Raw genomic sequence first — 16,074 nt, 5'->3', positions numbered from 1 at the left:
GCAAGAGCAAAAAGCCAATAACCCTTAAAACCAAAAGGCAAGGGCAAATAAAAAGGATCCCAAGGCTTTGAGCATCAGTGGATAGGAGGGCCTAAAGGACTAAAATCCTGGTTTAAGCGGCTAAACCAAGCTGTCCCTAACCATGTGCTTGTGGCGTGAAGGTGTCAAGTGAAAACTTGAGACTAAGCGGTTAAAGTCAAGGTCCAAGGCAAAAAGAAGAGTGTGCTTAAGAACCCTGGACACCTCTAATTGGGGACTTTAGCAAAGCTGAGTCACAATCTAAAAGGTTCACCCAATTATGTGTCTGTGGCATTTATGTATCCGGTGGTAATATTGGAAAACAAAGTGCTTAGGGCCACGGCCAAGACTCATAAAATAGCTGTGTTCAAGAATCATCACACTGAAATAGGAGAATCAATAACACTATCTGAATTCTAAGTTCCTATAGATGCCAATCACTCTGAGCTTCAATGGATAAAGTGAGATGCCAAAACTGTACAGAAGCAAAAAGCTACGAGTCCCGCTCATCTAATTAGAATCTGAGCTTCACTCAAAGAGTCTGAGATATTATTGCTTCTCAACCTATTAGTCTTCTATTTTATTTGTCTAGTTGCTTGAGGACAAGCAACAGTTTAAGTTTGGTGTTGTGATGAGCGGATATTTTATACGCTTTTTGGGGTTAATTTCATATAGTTTTGAGTATGTTCTAGTTAGTTTTTAGTCTATTTTCATTAGTTTTTAGGAAAAATTCATATTTCTGGACTTACTATGAGTTGTGTGTTTTTCTGTAATTTCAAGTATTTTTCTGGCTGAAATTGAAGGAGCTGAGCAAAAATCTGATTCAGGCTGAAAAAGGACTGCTGATGCTGTTGGATTCTGACCTCCCTGCACTCAAAGTAGATTTTCTGGAGCTACAGAACTCGAAATGGCATGATTCCAATTGTGTTGGAAAGTAGACATCCAGGGCTTTCCAGAAATATATAATAGTCCATACTTTGCACAAGGATAGACGATGTAAACTGGCGTTCAATGCCAGTTCTCTGCCTAATTCTGGGGCGTCCAGCGCCAGAAAAGGATCAAAAGCTGGAGTTGAACGCCCAAACTGGCACAAAAATTGGTGTTCAACTCCACAAATGGCCTCTGCACGTGAATTGCTTAAATCTCAGCCCCAGCACACACCAAGTGGGCCCCAGAAGTGGATCTATGCATCATCCATCATAGTTTACTCATTTTTTGTAAACCTAGGCTACTAGTTTAGTATTTAAACAACTTTTAGAGACTTATTTTACATCTCATGACATTTTTAGATCTGAACTTTGTACTCTTTGACAGCATGAGTCTCTAAACTCCATTGTTGGGGGTGAGGAGCTCTGCTGTGTCTCGATGAATTAATGCAAGTATTTCTGTTTTCTATTCAAACACGCTTGTTCCTATCTAAGATGTTCATTCGCGCTTAACTGTGATGAAGGTGATGATTCGTGAAACTCATCACCATTCTCAACCCATGAACGTGTGCCTGACAACCACCTCCGTTCTATATCAGATTGAATGAGTATCTCTTAGATCTCTTAATCAGAATCTTCGTGGTACAAGCTAGAATTGATGGCGGCATTCATGAGAATCCGGAAAGTCTAAACCTTGTCTGTGGTATTCCGAGTAGGATTCAAGGATTGAATGACTGTGATGAGCTTCAAACTCCTGAAGGTTGGGCGTTAGTGACAAACGCAAAGGAATCAAGGGATTCTATTCCAACCAGATCGAGAACCAACCGGTGATTAGCCGTGCTGTGACAGAGCGCGTGAGCGTAGTTTTCACTGGGAGGATGGAAGGTAGCCATTGACAACGGTGATCCACCAACACACAGCTTGCTATAGGAGGACGTGCGTGCGTGAACAAGAAGACAGAGGAAAGCAGAGATTCAGAAGACAAAGCATCTCCAAAACTCCAACATATTCTCCATTACTGCATAACAAGTAACCTTTAATCCATGCTCTCTTGTTTATTTGCAATTCAACTGATAAACATAATTGACTTCCTGACTAAGATTTACAAAATAACCATAGATTGCTTCAAACCAATAATCTCCGTGGGATTCGACCCTTACTCACGTGAGGTATTACTTGGACGACCCAGTGCACTTGCTGGTCAGTGGTACGAGTTGTGAAAAGTGTGATTCACAATTTGTGCACCATTTTCCTTTGGTTTACTAGACTTCGACATCTTTAGTAGCTCTCTATCATCTTCTTATGCTTCATGTGTCTCGTCTTTGCCCCGTTTTAAGACTGTATTAGATTTAGTTTGACTCCTTCAGCTACATTCTCAATATCCAACTTAGAGTTATAACTTACCTAACATTCCTTCCTCCAAAATTCATATCCAAGCATTCCTCAGAAACTTCTTGCTTAGGGCGTCCATCACCACTTCACGATGTTGTATTCATGCATATCCCCTATAATAATGCATCACAACAATTCCGAGTAGTTAATCAAGTTTGGGTATCATGACTACTAACATAGAGGTTAATACTTCTCTCGAGATTTAAAAGCTCTATCTGCATCCAGGCATCCATGCAGACGGTGTATCTTATTGCGTCTACTTAATCACAAGTGATACGATCAACGAAAATTAAGGCTCTAATTAAGATTTCCAGTAATGTCGCAGGCTCATTTTCGCGTCCAAAAAGTCTTGCTCTAAGGAATCAACACCCTGATGATTGTAGCTAGAATTCATACACGATACTAATATAGCCTCGAGTTGGTTTTCAAAGAGACATTAAGCTCGAAAGACGAATGAATAATACGAACGATGTTCGTGAGAAATCAGAAAGAGTTTTATATATGGTCAATCAAAGTTGTATCAAAATAATAGAATGTACAAGAAGAGGAATCTAGGTGTACCTTAAGAAAGGAAACCAGACCAAAAACATTTGATAGCAAGGATAAGGCATATTGAATCAAGTAGTTTCAGCTGACCTTGAGAGATACAAAGCTATAAAGAGAGCACCTAACTTTCAGCAAATTTCCAAGGCTCAAGAATTATTTGTTTATACCAAAACAAGCTCAGGCTCACCCCTGGATGGACAGATTCAAATATAAATATGTGCACGTAAGGGGGTTAGAATTTTAGAGGATAAACCATTCGTTGTTCGAGGGAAAAAGGAATCCAAAACAAAATTTCATTACATGTTACACAAGGAGAGCTAGATCGAGTCGCAAAGATTAGCCGGTACTATCCCTCTCGCATACAGTCTACTACTATGGTCTTCTCTTTCTACTAACAAAATGGGTGTTCTCCACAAGGTAGCACTCGATCAAACATATTTTTCTTTCATTACTCCCTTCCACCAAGTCCTAGGTTTAACACTAAGCTTGACACTTCCAATCTTACATCCTCATCCATGACGCAGGCTATAAATAAATGTGGTGTTTCAAAATCACATATTACAATTTAAATTTTTGGTTATCAATTTTTGCAATTACCTCAATCTTGCTGTTTCGATCGTCCCCCATCTTGAGTCTTTCCCTGCGGACAGTTCCTAGATACGTGCCCTGGTAGACCACACTTGTAACATATGCCCAAGCCAAAGCAGCACGGCCTATCCGTATGGTAACGACCACACTTCTGACATGTCAGCTCCTCCGAAGTATCCCTTGTTTGTTTCCCTCTTTTCTTGAATTTCTGGCCCATTGGTGCCAAATTCCAATTGTGGTCTCTTCGGTGGCATTCCCGGCTATCATTCCTCTCCATAGCAGCCTTCTTCAAACAATCTTCCGTGACCCTACTCTTGTTTACCAAGTCTGAGAAAACTCTGATCTCCATCGGACCCACTGAACTCAGTATATCACTCTGAAGTCTCCCTTCGTATTTGATGCATTTCCATTCCTCAAAGTCTCCTGGAGCACCCTGAAAAGTCTTGGAGAATCGACATAATTCCTCAAACTTGTTTGTGTATTCGGTTACAGACATTTGACCCTGCTTCAGTTGCAACAATTCAAGTTCTTTATCCGTCCTGATTGAATTTGGAAAGTATTTTTTGTAGAATTCCAACTGAAAGGCATTCCAAGGTATTACAACATCATCTTGCTGCAGTAGGCGTCACGTACCCTGCCACCAATACTGGGCTTCACCCGTTAACTGATAAGTTGCAAACTCAACACATTGACTTTTAGGAACTTGTTGTGCTTGTAACGCCCGTTCCATTGCCTGAAACCAGTTATCTGCCTCTGTGGGGTTCGTTGTCCCTCTAAAAATGGGCGGGTTTATCTTAAGGAAGGTTGCTAAGGTCATTAGCCCATTTCCCCTATCATCACCATTTCCATTATCGGCTTGATTCCCAAATGCCGCAGCCGTAGCCTGCATAGCAGCAGCCATGTTCTCCAGGGCAGTCATAAAGTTCGCAGGATTATTCTCAGTTGTCTCAGGTTCTGAGTTACTAGTCCTATCTCTCCCTCAACCGTGACCACGTTCACGAGTCACCATCTGGTCCCTATTCACACCAAACAAGTGATATCAAGGTAATCAGTCTCAATATCACAAGTCTAGTGCATCAAAGTTCTAAACGCATGCTCATGAACATTCATACCATATATATCGGTTAGATATCCTAATCAGCATGTATAGACACTCAGAGTATACCCAGAAGCATAGTCAGTCCGTCCCTCAGGCTCTACAGGAACGAATTATTCTGATACCATAATGTAACACCCTACCACACTTAATCTTATGCTTAAGTCATAAGACTGAGATAGTAAGGTATTACGACATCTAAAAGTAAAAATTTATATATGATAATAGTGAAAGAGATATTTAACTAGGAGCCTTGAGAAACGGGTAAAACAAAATCATAGAAATAAAAAGCGCATCGCTCAAAAAACAATCTTACTTGCGTGTGAAGGAACCGAAAGTCAACGAACATAATATAACAGAAACTAGGAGTAGAGAGCCAAAAAGATACTTAATAACAAGCTCCTAACTCAGCCTGCGAAGTCAAGGTTGGCCGGAGAATATTTACATACATATGTACATATCCCAAAGCCCAAAATACATAAATAAAACCCTAGCTCTTCATTAGCCTCTAAGAGGAACAAAATAACAAGTTAATCAGAGAGAGTTAAGTGTATGTATATACATAAGCTATATATCAAAATAAACCCAAGAACTACTCCGCTGCAGAAGTCCAGACGCCTAGCGAGAAGCCTCTCGACCTGCATCTGAAAAACACAACACAGTATGGGGTGAGAACCGGAGGTTCTCAGCATGGTAAAGGTGCCACGCACATAATATATAAGGTTTTGGGAATACCAGAGGCAATCCTAGAATGCCGACACTCAGATTATAAAACTAAAATAACTAAAACAGAAACCATGAATCAGGGTAGTTTTCTAAGGCTTTCTAAACTTAACCAATTCCTTAAATCCAATTAAAACTTGACTAATACCCTAAATCTCTTTGCCTTCCCTCTGTTCCTCCATCTCCGGTAAAGTTACAAAGACAAACAAATAGACAATGGCAAACACAGCTAGGATATAAGTAATACATATAGCAAATATCACAAATAGCATATTATAATCACTTAGGCAATCCTAATCAATGCACAAGCAAGCAATTCAAACAATATGCATATGATGCATGCCTGTCCTATGGCTGATGATATCATCCGTCGATTATATACCCAACCCGACACGTCCTGGTAGCTAACCATGGACTGAAACACCCATCGCAGAGCAAGTGGGCTTGAGCTACAACCCCCTTGCTACTACCCGCTCAACCCAGAGCCAGTGGAATAACCACTACTGCGGCTACTACCCAGGCGGGTGTTTAAAAGCTCAACCTGGAGTAAGCGGGATGAACCACCATCCTTGCTACTACCCAGGCGTCACAAGCATACTTTTGTTCAATTTAAATCAAGCATGATCATTATCAATTCTCAAATATTAACCTGGAGCAAGCGTGGTGAACCACCATCCTTGCTACTACCCAGGTATCTCAAACATACACTTATTCATTCCCTCTCATTTCAATCATCAAACATCATATCAATCACAGTCATACATAATCATTTCACAACCATTCATCATTGCTATGTCATTATCAACTTCTCATACCTTCACATCATTCTCATATGATTCATCATATTTACTCTTTACTTCACCCCCAAACTACCTCAAATTCCTAGCTTCAGCTAATTACTAGGTTTATTATTATATTATATGACTAAAAGAATGAAATTAGGGGTTTAAAATTTTAAAATTTGGTTTAAAACTCAAATCCAATTTTTGCAGAAAACAGGGGCCACGCATACGCGTCGGCCACGCATATGCATGGGCGTGCAAGTTTAGCCCATGACGCGTACTGATGAGTCCATATTTTCCGATATATTTTAGCTCAATTTGGATAGATTTCATCACATAAACTCACACTTAAGCACCAAAATAGCATACTTTTGTGTTTTCTCTTTAGATTGTGCCTAAATGTGAAAACATGCAATTTTGAGCTTAAATTAGTGATTTTAATCCTACTTTTATGCCATTCGATGCCATGACGTGTTTGTTGAGTGATTTTAGGCCCTAGAGGCAAGAATAGGATGGTAGAAGTGAAAGGAAGCATGTACAAAGGGAGAAAGTATGAAGAAAACAAAGGAGAAGCACACATCCATGTGTGCGTACGCACAAGCAAGCGTGCATACGCACAAGAAGGAAATCAGCATGCGTGCGTGCGCACAACAACCTGTGTGTATGCACAAGAACCCTAGCAGAGCCAATCCAAAGCATCGCGAAGTGTGCGTACGCACAACCCTCTGTGCGTACGCACAAGTGGAAATTCGGCGAAGTGTGCGGACGCACACATCTGTGCACCCGCACAGGTACTAGTGCTTGCCTTCATTAAAAATGCACGTGCACTCACGTTTTGGGATCTTTTTGGCCCGTTTCTGAAGGCTTGAGGTTGAAATCAAGGGCTATATCAAGGGGGCAACATCTCATATGAAGGCATTAGCTTGGAGAGCTCACTTGTAGGGTAGAAACACATAGTAGGAGTAGGAGTAGTGTAGTTTTAGGTTTTGCTCTCTTAGGGTTTAATTAGGGTTTTGTGGCATTTTATACTTCAAGTTTGATTTTGGATTATAGCAGTTGCATTGTAAGTATTTCTTTAATTTCTCTTTTAATTACATTACTTGTTCTACACTTTCATCTATTTCAATTTCTCTTGTCCATATTTACATAGCTTTGCAATTTTGGATTTCCAATTATTGAATTTGATGTTTGATGCTTATTTTATGATTGTTGAGTTACCTTGCTTGCTTGTTATCATTTATGGTTCATAGCTTTTATTAATTTACCAATTTTGCCATGTTTTATGTTTATGCCCTCTATTTATTTGATGAAATGCCAAGTTTGATTATGGGGTAATTTCCATCCCTTGGCTTGGTGGAAAATGAAGTTATGGATTACTAGAGCCATAATGTCCAATATTTAGTGATAATTCTTGGGTTGTTAATTGTTTTTGTTCCCACTAACACTAATTTGTTGCTAAGGTAATTAGCAAGCAAGCTAGGATTTGTGGGTTAAGAACACTTATGCTCATTTAACTTACTCTCCGATGTGAGGGTTGACTTAGTGAGATTAATCCATCATAATTATCATAGTTGTGGTTATGGCAAGGAAGGGATTTCATTACTCATCCCAAGTCAAGGTTTCATTTATGTTTTAAACCACGTTTCCATCACTTTATAGTCTTACTCATTTATATTACATACATAGTTCTTTTGTTCTTTTATTACTTCGTTAATTGCAATTTTGTCTTGTTCTTTTATTTCTTGATTGTTTGTTTCCTTGTTGAGAAAACCCCTTTGTTCTTGCAACCAAAATTGTGCACTTGTTGGCATTAGTTCCTTGGGAGAACGACTCGGGAGTCAAAATACTCTCGGTTATATTTTGTATTGAATTCTGACATCTTTAGGATTATAATTTGATTGATGATCAATGGTTGGGTTTGGACTATACTTGCAACGTCAATCCTATTTTTAGTACGAAAATCTAAACCCATGCTTTTGTTCATTGTCAAATTTTGGCGCCGTTGCCGGGGAACTAGCGTCATGAGTGTTATATTTTGGTTGTTGTAAATATGTCCATAGTGTGAATAGATACTTTTTGGTTGCTTGTTTGCTTTTATTGGTAATTAGGATTTTGTTTATTTTGTTAATTGATGTCTTTTGTTGTTATTTTCAATTTTCTCTATGAGTTATCACCCTCTTGGTTTGGAGTTTGGTTGTTCTTATTTTGTAGGGATTGATAACCTCAATTTTGGATTGTGTCATGGGATTAGAGCATCAATTTTGGAAGGAGCAACCTCCTCCATACTACAATGAACTATACCCTTCCCAATGCACATACCCAACCTAAGGATATGGTGGATTTCATCTTGATTATGCACCTACGCCACCATATACCTATGACCCATACCTCCAACATAATCCTCAACCACCACATTTTCAAACACCACACCACTACTACCAACAACCACATCCATACATACCACCTCAAGATACTCATCAACATGAACTACCTCCCACATATACAACCTTCCTCCCAAACAATGAACCTCATTTTTCACCACAATGTAAAACTTTCCCACCCTTGGCCCAAGACTATCAAGACCTTCAAGCCTTTCTCCAAGAGCAAGAAGAATTCCAAAGGATACAAGGGCACTTCATGGCTACCATAGGCGAAGCAGTAAACCGCTTAATCCTCCTACGCTCATCCGATCAAGGCATTCCTCTTGAAGAATGTGAAGGATCAACTAAAGAATGGAGTGAAGAGGAGAATATAGAGCCACAAGGGAAAGAAGGGTTAGAGCTTGAAGTGCAACAAGAGGAAGAAAGTGAAGTATTTGAACCAGAGGGGAGAAAAGAGGAGTTGAGGGAGATTGATCAAGATGAGGATTCCATCATTAATGATTTTTTGTCCTCCTTGATCAACCCCTTTAATGATCCTAATGAGCCTCTTCCCATTGAGTTTGAGAGAGACATGGAGGTAGACTTCTCACAACCTCCTTGTTATGATTTGAGTGGTGGGGAAGAGGAAGTTGTTGAGGAAGTAACTCCATTCCAAGAGCACATTGAGTGGATGGCAATTTCACCATTAAACTTCATTGGCCCCCATCAATATGCTATCTTGGAAACGGATTACCAACTCAAAGTCCTTCTTGGGTCGGTACATGGTGGAGAAAGGGGTATTGGTTGCCAAGAGAATCCAAGGCCCTTCAAGAAGAACAATTCAAGAATTGGAGTTCAAGAATGGTGTGAAGCACAATTGGGTGATTTTTGAAAAATGTTGGATTGTTACAAGGGTCAATTAGGAGCTTATCCATCCGGCTTGAAGCATAAAGATCAACAAGAAGGTGAACGGATGCCTAGAATATGGGATCCCGGAGGAGAGTTAAAGTGCAAGCTTGGATGGAGGTTCAAGGAGGAGTGGAAACACAAGCCACCCTAGCTAGAGTCTCCTCAATAAGTCCAACTTCAGGACTATAAACCAAAGTGTTAGGTGGGAGACACCCCACCATGGTAACATCTTTCCTACCCTTTCTCTTTGTTTATAGTCTTAGTTTTTTGCATGTTTGCTTGTCTTAGTTAGCCTAGCATTAGTTCAATTTTGAGTTTAGATAGGATGATTTTTGTATGGATCATGATTTGGTGAAGTTTTGAATGTTTGGAGTTGAGATTTTTTATTGTACTAAGGCTTGGTACTTTAGTTTTTGAAAGAAAAAAATTTTTGAAACAGGGCATCTGTGCGTACGCACGCTGCTGTGTGTGCGCACACAACTGTGAGTTTCGCGACCTGTGCAAGCACACAAGCCTGTGTGCCCACACACTCTTTGTATTGCCCTCTGTTCGCAGCGACAGCACAGCGTGTGCGTGGGCACTCCCCTGTTTTCCTCGGTCTGTGCGTACGCACCACCTTGTGCGTACGCACGTATGTTCCTTATCGCGCTCTCTGTGCGGCTACACAGGCTTGTGCGTCCGCACGCTAGCTTGCGTCTCCTCTGATGGGAGTGTTAGCATAGCCTGTGCGCCTGCACCCCATACCCCTTTTTCGCTCTTGTGCGTGCGCACACATGATCCCTTTAAAAAAAAATTTGCGTCTGCACACTTAGGTGCGCACGCACACGTCTTATTTCCCTCTCTGTTCGGAGCACTCGCACGCCTTGTGCGAGCGCACACACCCCCTGTTTTACCTTTTTGTGCGTACGCACACGTACCTGTGTGTGCGCACAGGTGCTGTTTTGGGCAACATTCCTATTCCACTTTAAATAAGCCCTAACGCACTTTCCGCCCACTCCATCCCTCTCTTCTCTTTCTTTTACCTTATTTTCTACTTATTTTACTTCGTTTTCATTGCATCTCATTTTTGTTTTAGTAATTATATTTGTTTTGCTTTAAGTTGTTTGTTAGGTAAATAAACTGCAATTGTTTGCTTGTTGTTTGATTGGGTTGCTTGTTGATTGAATTTCATCGATGCACTTGTACTTTACCTTCAATTACTAGCACCTACTTGGATTTGCACATTACATTTTGTTGCATATTAGGTGAAACTTTTATGAGTGCACATGGAATTTAGTGAATTGAATTGAATTGCTTGTTCACCATGGATTTTAAGTCAACATAATCACATCACAAGGTCCTTGTTTCTTTTTAATGCCTTGCATTTGTTTGAGTTGACTTAACTTGATTCTATCAAGTTGGTCACCTTTTTGTAACAAACACATTAACCATGTGATTATTTGAATATGCCTAAGGATGAATAAGTAGTTCTTCTTCATCATTAAATTGGTTATTGTTTGTTGTAGTATTTTATATATCAATTTTGCTATTTCACTTGCACACCTTCAATATCCAATAATTCCTACATTCAATTCACTCTTGTTGTAGTTGCCTAAGTTTGCATGTGCTTAAATGTTGCTCATCCATTAGTTGCATCTTAGGCCATTTAATTGAGGAACCCATTCTTACTTTTTGATTGTGTGGATACCATTTTAACCGGCTGTTATGTGTATTCTATCCTCGTGCACACTTGGAATACACACATGGCTCATCTTTTCATCGTACCATACAACTATGCAAACTTCCTCAATTAGATACTTATTTTCTCTCTCCTTTACCTTTTTGTGCTACTTGCCTTATAATTCTTAATTATACTTTATTCATTCTTTTTGAGGATGAGACGCGAAGGCAAGGAGCCAGGAGAGGAGAAGGACACCGTGGACGAAGATGCCAAAATGCATTGGACTTGGCAGTTTTCACACAACCCAAGCCCTCGCATCCACCAGCTGAAGGTGGAGGAACTTAGAGACATTCCCCCCGGATCATGTTCATGCACGGAGGACCATGCAACGCTTAAGTGTGGGGGAGGATTTTTCATCTCGGGGCGTAAACTTTCTTTTCCGAACACTTTGTACTCTATTTTTTGTTTTCTTTTTCTATGTTTCTTGCAGATATTCGAGTACTTTTGACTGTTGCATTGCATTTTTTTTTTTTTGGTATATATATCTTAGCTTATGCATAGTTTATTTCTAGTTATTGCATGTTGCAATTTTGCATCTTTTTTTTAGTATATATTTTATAGATAGAAGTTGTGATTGGATGTTGTGAATAGTATAGCACCTAGTTCAATTTTGTCCTAATTGATCATGTTAATTTTTGCAATGTTAAAAATTAGGAATAGAACTAGAAAATATTTTTGAAAATTGCATCCATCACAACACACATACATATAGGAAATAAGTTTGGTGAAACAACAAGGAACTTTCATGAAACCCTTCTTAGGGCATGCCATTGATTGAATTGAAAAATTGTTTTTCAACTTGCTTAAAGCATCCTTTTTTATAGAACATAGAAAAGAGCTAGAACAACATACCTTGGGAGATTTAAGCTCTAATAGATGGTTACACATTTCCAACCATAAAGTTTGTTCTTGAGTGATTACACTCCTTTTTATTGTGATCATTGATTTGCATGAATCTATATGTCCTATATTTGTTGTTTGATTGCACTTAGCATGACTGAGGCCATTCTTGTTATTGAACTCACTAACCTATATGGCCAACCCTTGCATTCACCTTTGTAACCCCTTTTTGAGCCTTTAAATCCCCTTTCGTTCTAATGCTAAGCACATTATTCTCCCTAAAGCGAAAAACCATTGATGTCCCTGGATTACTCTTTGATTAGCTTGGGTGGAGTAGTGTGTATACTCTAAGCATGGGGGAAAATTGTTGGGAAACATTGGTGATAAGCTTATTTGGGATATTCATTGAGAAAACTTGGATAGTAGGGTAATACTCATGCATTCATTGTTCAAGACATATGCATCTTCACTTGATGACACAAAACAAGGAATTGTTCTTAAATAACTAAAACAGAAACCATGAATCAGGGTAGTTTTCTAAGGCTTTCTAAACTTAACCAATTCCTTAAATCCAATTAAAACTTGACTAATACCCTAAATCTCTTTGCCTTCCCTCTGTTCCTCCATCTCCGGTAAAGATACAAAGAAAAAAAAAACAAACAATGGCAAACAAAGGTAGGATACAAGTAATACATATAGCAAATATCACAAATAGCATATTATAATCACTTAGGCAATCCTAATTAATGCACAAGCAAGCAATTCAAATAATATGCATATGTTGCATGCCTGTCCTATGGCTGATGATATCATCTGTCGGTTATATACCCAACCCGACACGTCCTGGTAGCTAACCATGGACTGAAACACCCATCGCGGAGCAAGTGGGCTTGAGCTACAACCCCCTTGCTACTACCCGCTCAACCCAGAGCCAGTGGAATAACCACTACTGCGGCTACTACCTAGGCGGGTGTTTAAAAGCTCAACTTGGAGCAAGCGAAACGAACCACCATCCTTGCTACTACCCAGGCGTCACAAACATACTTTAGTTTAACTTAAATCAAGCATGATCATTATCAATTCTCAAACATTAACCTGGAGCAAGCAGGGTGAACCACCATCCTTGCTACTACCCAGGTATTTCAAACATACACTTATTCATCACATAAACTCACAAAAATTCATGACGCGTACAGATGAGTCCATATTTTCCGATATATTTTAGCTCAATTTGGATGGATTTCATCACATAAACTCACACTTAAGCACTAAAATGGCATACTTTTTTGTTTTCTCTTTAGATTGTGCCTAACTGTGAAAACTAGGGATGGCAAAATTCCCCGAGACGCGGGGATCCCTGCGGGGACTGTCCCGAATGGGGATCCGATTGTGGGGAATTTTCTCCGCGGGGATGGGGATGGGGGACAAAATTCCCCCGAAGCAGGCACAGGGACCTGAGCGGGGATCCCCGCCCCGTCCCTGCTATTCCCCGAAATTTATGAATTCCTTGAATTATCCTTAATAGTTTATTTCTCATATATGTTTTTTAGTCATTTCTCTCACACACATATATATAGAAACCCAAAACTCCTAATCTTTATTTGCATAACCTCTCTTCAATTCAGAGATCCCTAAGGCTGTCCATACTCCATCCAACCTCTCTGCAGCCACCCCCTCGTCACCCTTCTCACCGCATCATCACACCTCATCGTGCCATCACCCTTACCACGTCGTAATTTCTATTTGCGGCGTTCCTTTTCGTAACTCTGCCGTCGTGTCCATTCTCCTCTCTGTTGTCGCGTCTCCCACCTCGTCCACTGCTTTTTTCTTTGGCTTGTCGTTGTGTCCCCCCATTGCGTTATTTCGAAAGAAGTCACCATCGTGTTATTTAGACTTTTTGTATAAAATCTTGCAGTTTTTGTATAAAATAGATACTTGTAGCTCTATTCATATGGAAATTAATAATTAGTTAGAACAATTATGTAGATGGGGAATGGGGTCCCCACGGGAAATGGGGCTCCGTGGGGAATGGGGATGGGGAGCAATTTTCCCCCACAGCGGGAAATGGGGCGGGGATAGGGAGCAAATCTGAGGGCGGGGATGGGGAGCAGGGAGGCATCCCCCGCCCCCGCCCTGCCCCATTGACATCCCTAGTGAAAACATGTGATTTTGAGCTTAAATTAGTGATTTTAATCCCACTTTTATGCCATTCGATACCATGATATATTTGTTGAGTGATTTTAGGCCCTAGAGGCACAAGCAAGCATGCGTACGCACAAGAAGGAAATCAGCATGCGTGCGTGCGCACAACAACCTGTGCGTACGCACAAGAACCCAAGCAAAGCGAATCCAGAGCATCGCGAAGTGTGCGTGCGCACAACCCTCTGTGCGTACGCACAAGTGGAAATTCGGTGAAGTGTGCAGACGCACACATCTGTGCGCCCGCACAGGTACCAGTGCGTGCCTTCATTAAAAATGCACGTGCACTCGCATTTCGGAGCTCTTTTTGGCCCATTTCTGAAGCCTTGAGGCTGAAATCAAGGGCTATATCAAGGGGCAACATCTAATATGAAGGCATTAGCTTGGAGATCTCACTTGTAGGGTAGAAACACATAGTAGGAGTAGGAGTAGTGTAGTTTTAGGTTTTGCTCTCTTAGGGTTTAATTAGGGTTTTGTAGCATTTTATACTTCAAGTTTGATTTTGGATTATAGCAATTGCATTGTAAGTATTTCTTTAATTTCTCTTTTAATTACATTACTTGTTCTACACTTTATCTTTTTCAATTTCTCTTGTCCATATTTACATAGCTTTGCAATTTTGGATTTCCAATTGTTGAATTTGATGTTTGATGCTTATTTTATGATTGTTGAGTTACCTTGCTTGCTTGTTATCATTTATGGTTCATAGCTTTCATTAATTTACCAATTTTGCCATGTTTTATGTTTATGCCCTCTATGTGTGTGATGAAATGCCAAGTTTGATTATAGGGTAATTTCCACCCCTTGGCTTGGAGGGAAATGAAGTTATGGATTACTAAAGCCATAATGTCCAATATTTAGTGATAATTCTTGGGTTGTTAATTGTTCTTGTTCCCACTAACACTAATTTGTTGCTAAGGTAATTAGCAAGCAAGCTAGGATTTGTGGGTTAAGAACACTTATGCTCATTTAACTTACTCTCCGATGTGAGGGTTGACTTAGTGAGATTAATCCATCATAATTATCATAGTTGTGGTTATGGCAAGGAAGGGATTCCATTACTCATCCCAAGTCAAGGTTTCATTTATGTTTTAAACCACTTTTCCATCACTTTATAGTCTTACTCGTTTATATTACATACATAGTTCTTTTGTTCTTTTATTACTTCATTAATTGCAATTTTGTCTTGTTCTTTTATTTCTTGATTGTTTGTTTCCTTGTTGAGAAAACCCCTTTGTTCTTGCAACCAAAATTGTGCACTTGTTGGCATTAGTTCCTTGGGAGAACGACCCGGGAGTCGAAATACTCTCGGTTATATTTTGTATTGAATTGTGACATCTTTAGGATTATAATTTGATTGATGATCAACGGTTGGATTTGGACTATACTTGCAACATCAATCCTATTTTTAGTACGAAAATCCAAACCCATCCTTTTGGTCATTGTCACGTACGCATTGGATCGCTCGCGTACGCATACATGGGAGGCAGTAGCCACCACACGCGACTGAGGGTTCTGTGTACGCAAAAGTCTCATGTCACGCGTACGCGTGGGCTAGGCGTATGCGTGGGCACACGTTTTACCAAAAATTTTACTAAGTCCGAATCCTGCAGAATTGCCTTTTTCAAACCCCAAACTTCCGACGCGCATAACTTTTTCATCTTAAAACATTTTCCATCCATTCTTTGAACGGCATAAACTTCACGGACTCAATTTTCATACAAAACAAGTTTGAAATTATTTGGGAGTTCGGAAGCCAAGTTATGGCTTGCCAAAGTTCAACAAAAAACCAACTTTATACTAAGTTCAAACCTCAATCTTTCATTTAAAAAAAATCAAACACCATACCACTTCTCTTCTAAAAACATAGCACCATAACAAGTCATATCATTTCAATACAACATTACCTCATACCACCAACCCACCATACATCAATTCCACCCAATCCATACCCTAACTTACTCACTTTCGTTAA

The 16,074-nt window shown here is 39.9% G+C and overlaps 1 protein-coding gene across 1 annotated transcript; it reads right to left on the bottom strand.

The window, feature by feature from the left end:
- On the bottom strand, positions 3,481-4,371 carry LOC107610562. Its single transcript, XM_016312600.1, has 2 exons — positions 4,118-4,371; positions 3,481-4,009 (listed from the first exon to the last, which is right to left on the bottom strand). The coding sequence occupies exons 1-2, from the start codon at positions 4,369-4,371 to the stop codon at positions 3,481-3,483; spliced, it is 783 nt and encodes a 260-aa protein (XP_016168086.1).

Source organism: Arachis ipaensis, chromosome B08 (assembly GCF_000816755.2).
Source record: "Arachis ipaensis cultivar K30076 chromosome B08, Araip1.1, whole genome shotgun sequence".
NCBI lineage: Eukaryota > Viridiplantae > Streptophyta > Magnoliopsida > Fabales > Fabaceae > Arachis > Arachis ipaensis.
The sequence above is the reverse complement of the archived record's forward strand: the minus strand, read 5'-3'. Positions and strand labels throughout refer to the sequence as shown.

Coding starts and splice junctions, on each gene's coding strand:
- LOC107610562 (XM_016312600.1), bottom strand. CDS start 4,371: ATGGCTGCTGCTATGCAGGCTACGGCTGCGGCATTTGGGAATCAAGCC. Junction 4,010..4,117: donor CAGTTAACGGGTGAAGCCCA/GTATTGGTGGCA, acceptor AAATTCAATCAG/GACGGATAAAGAACTTGAAT.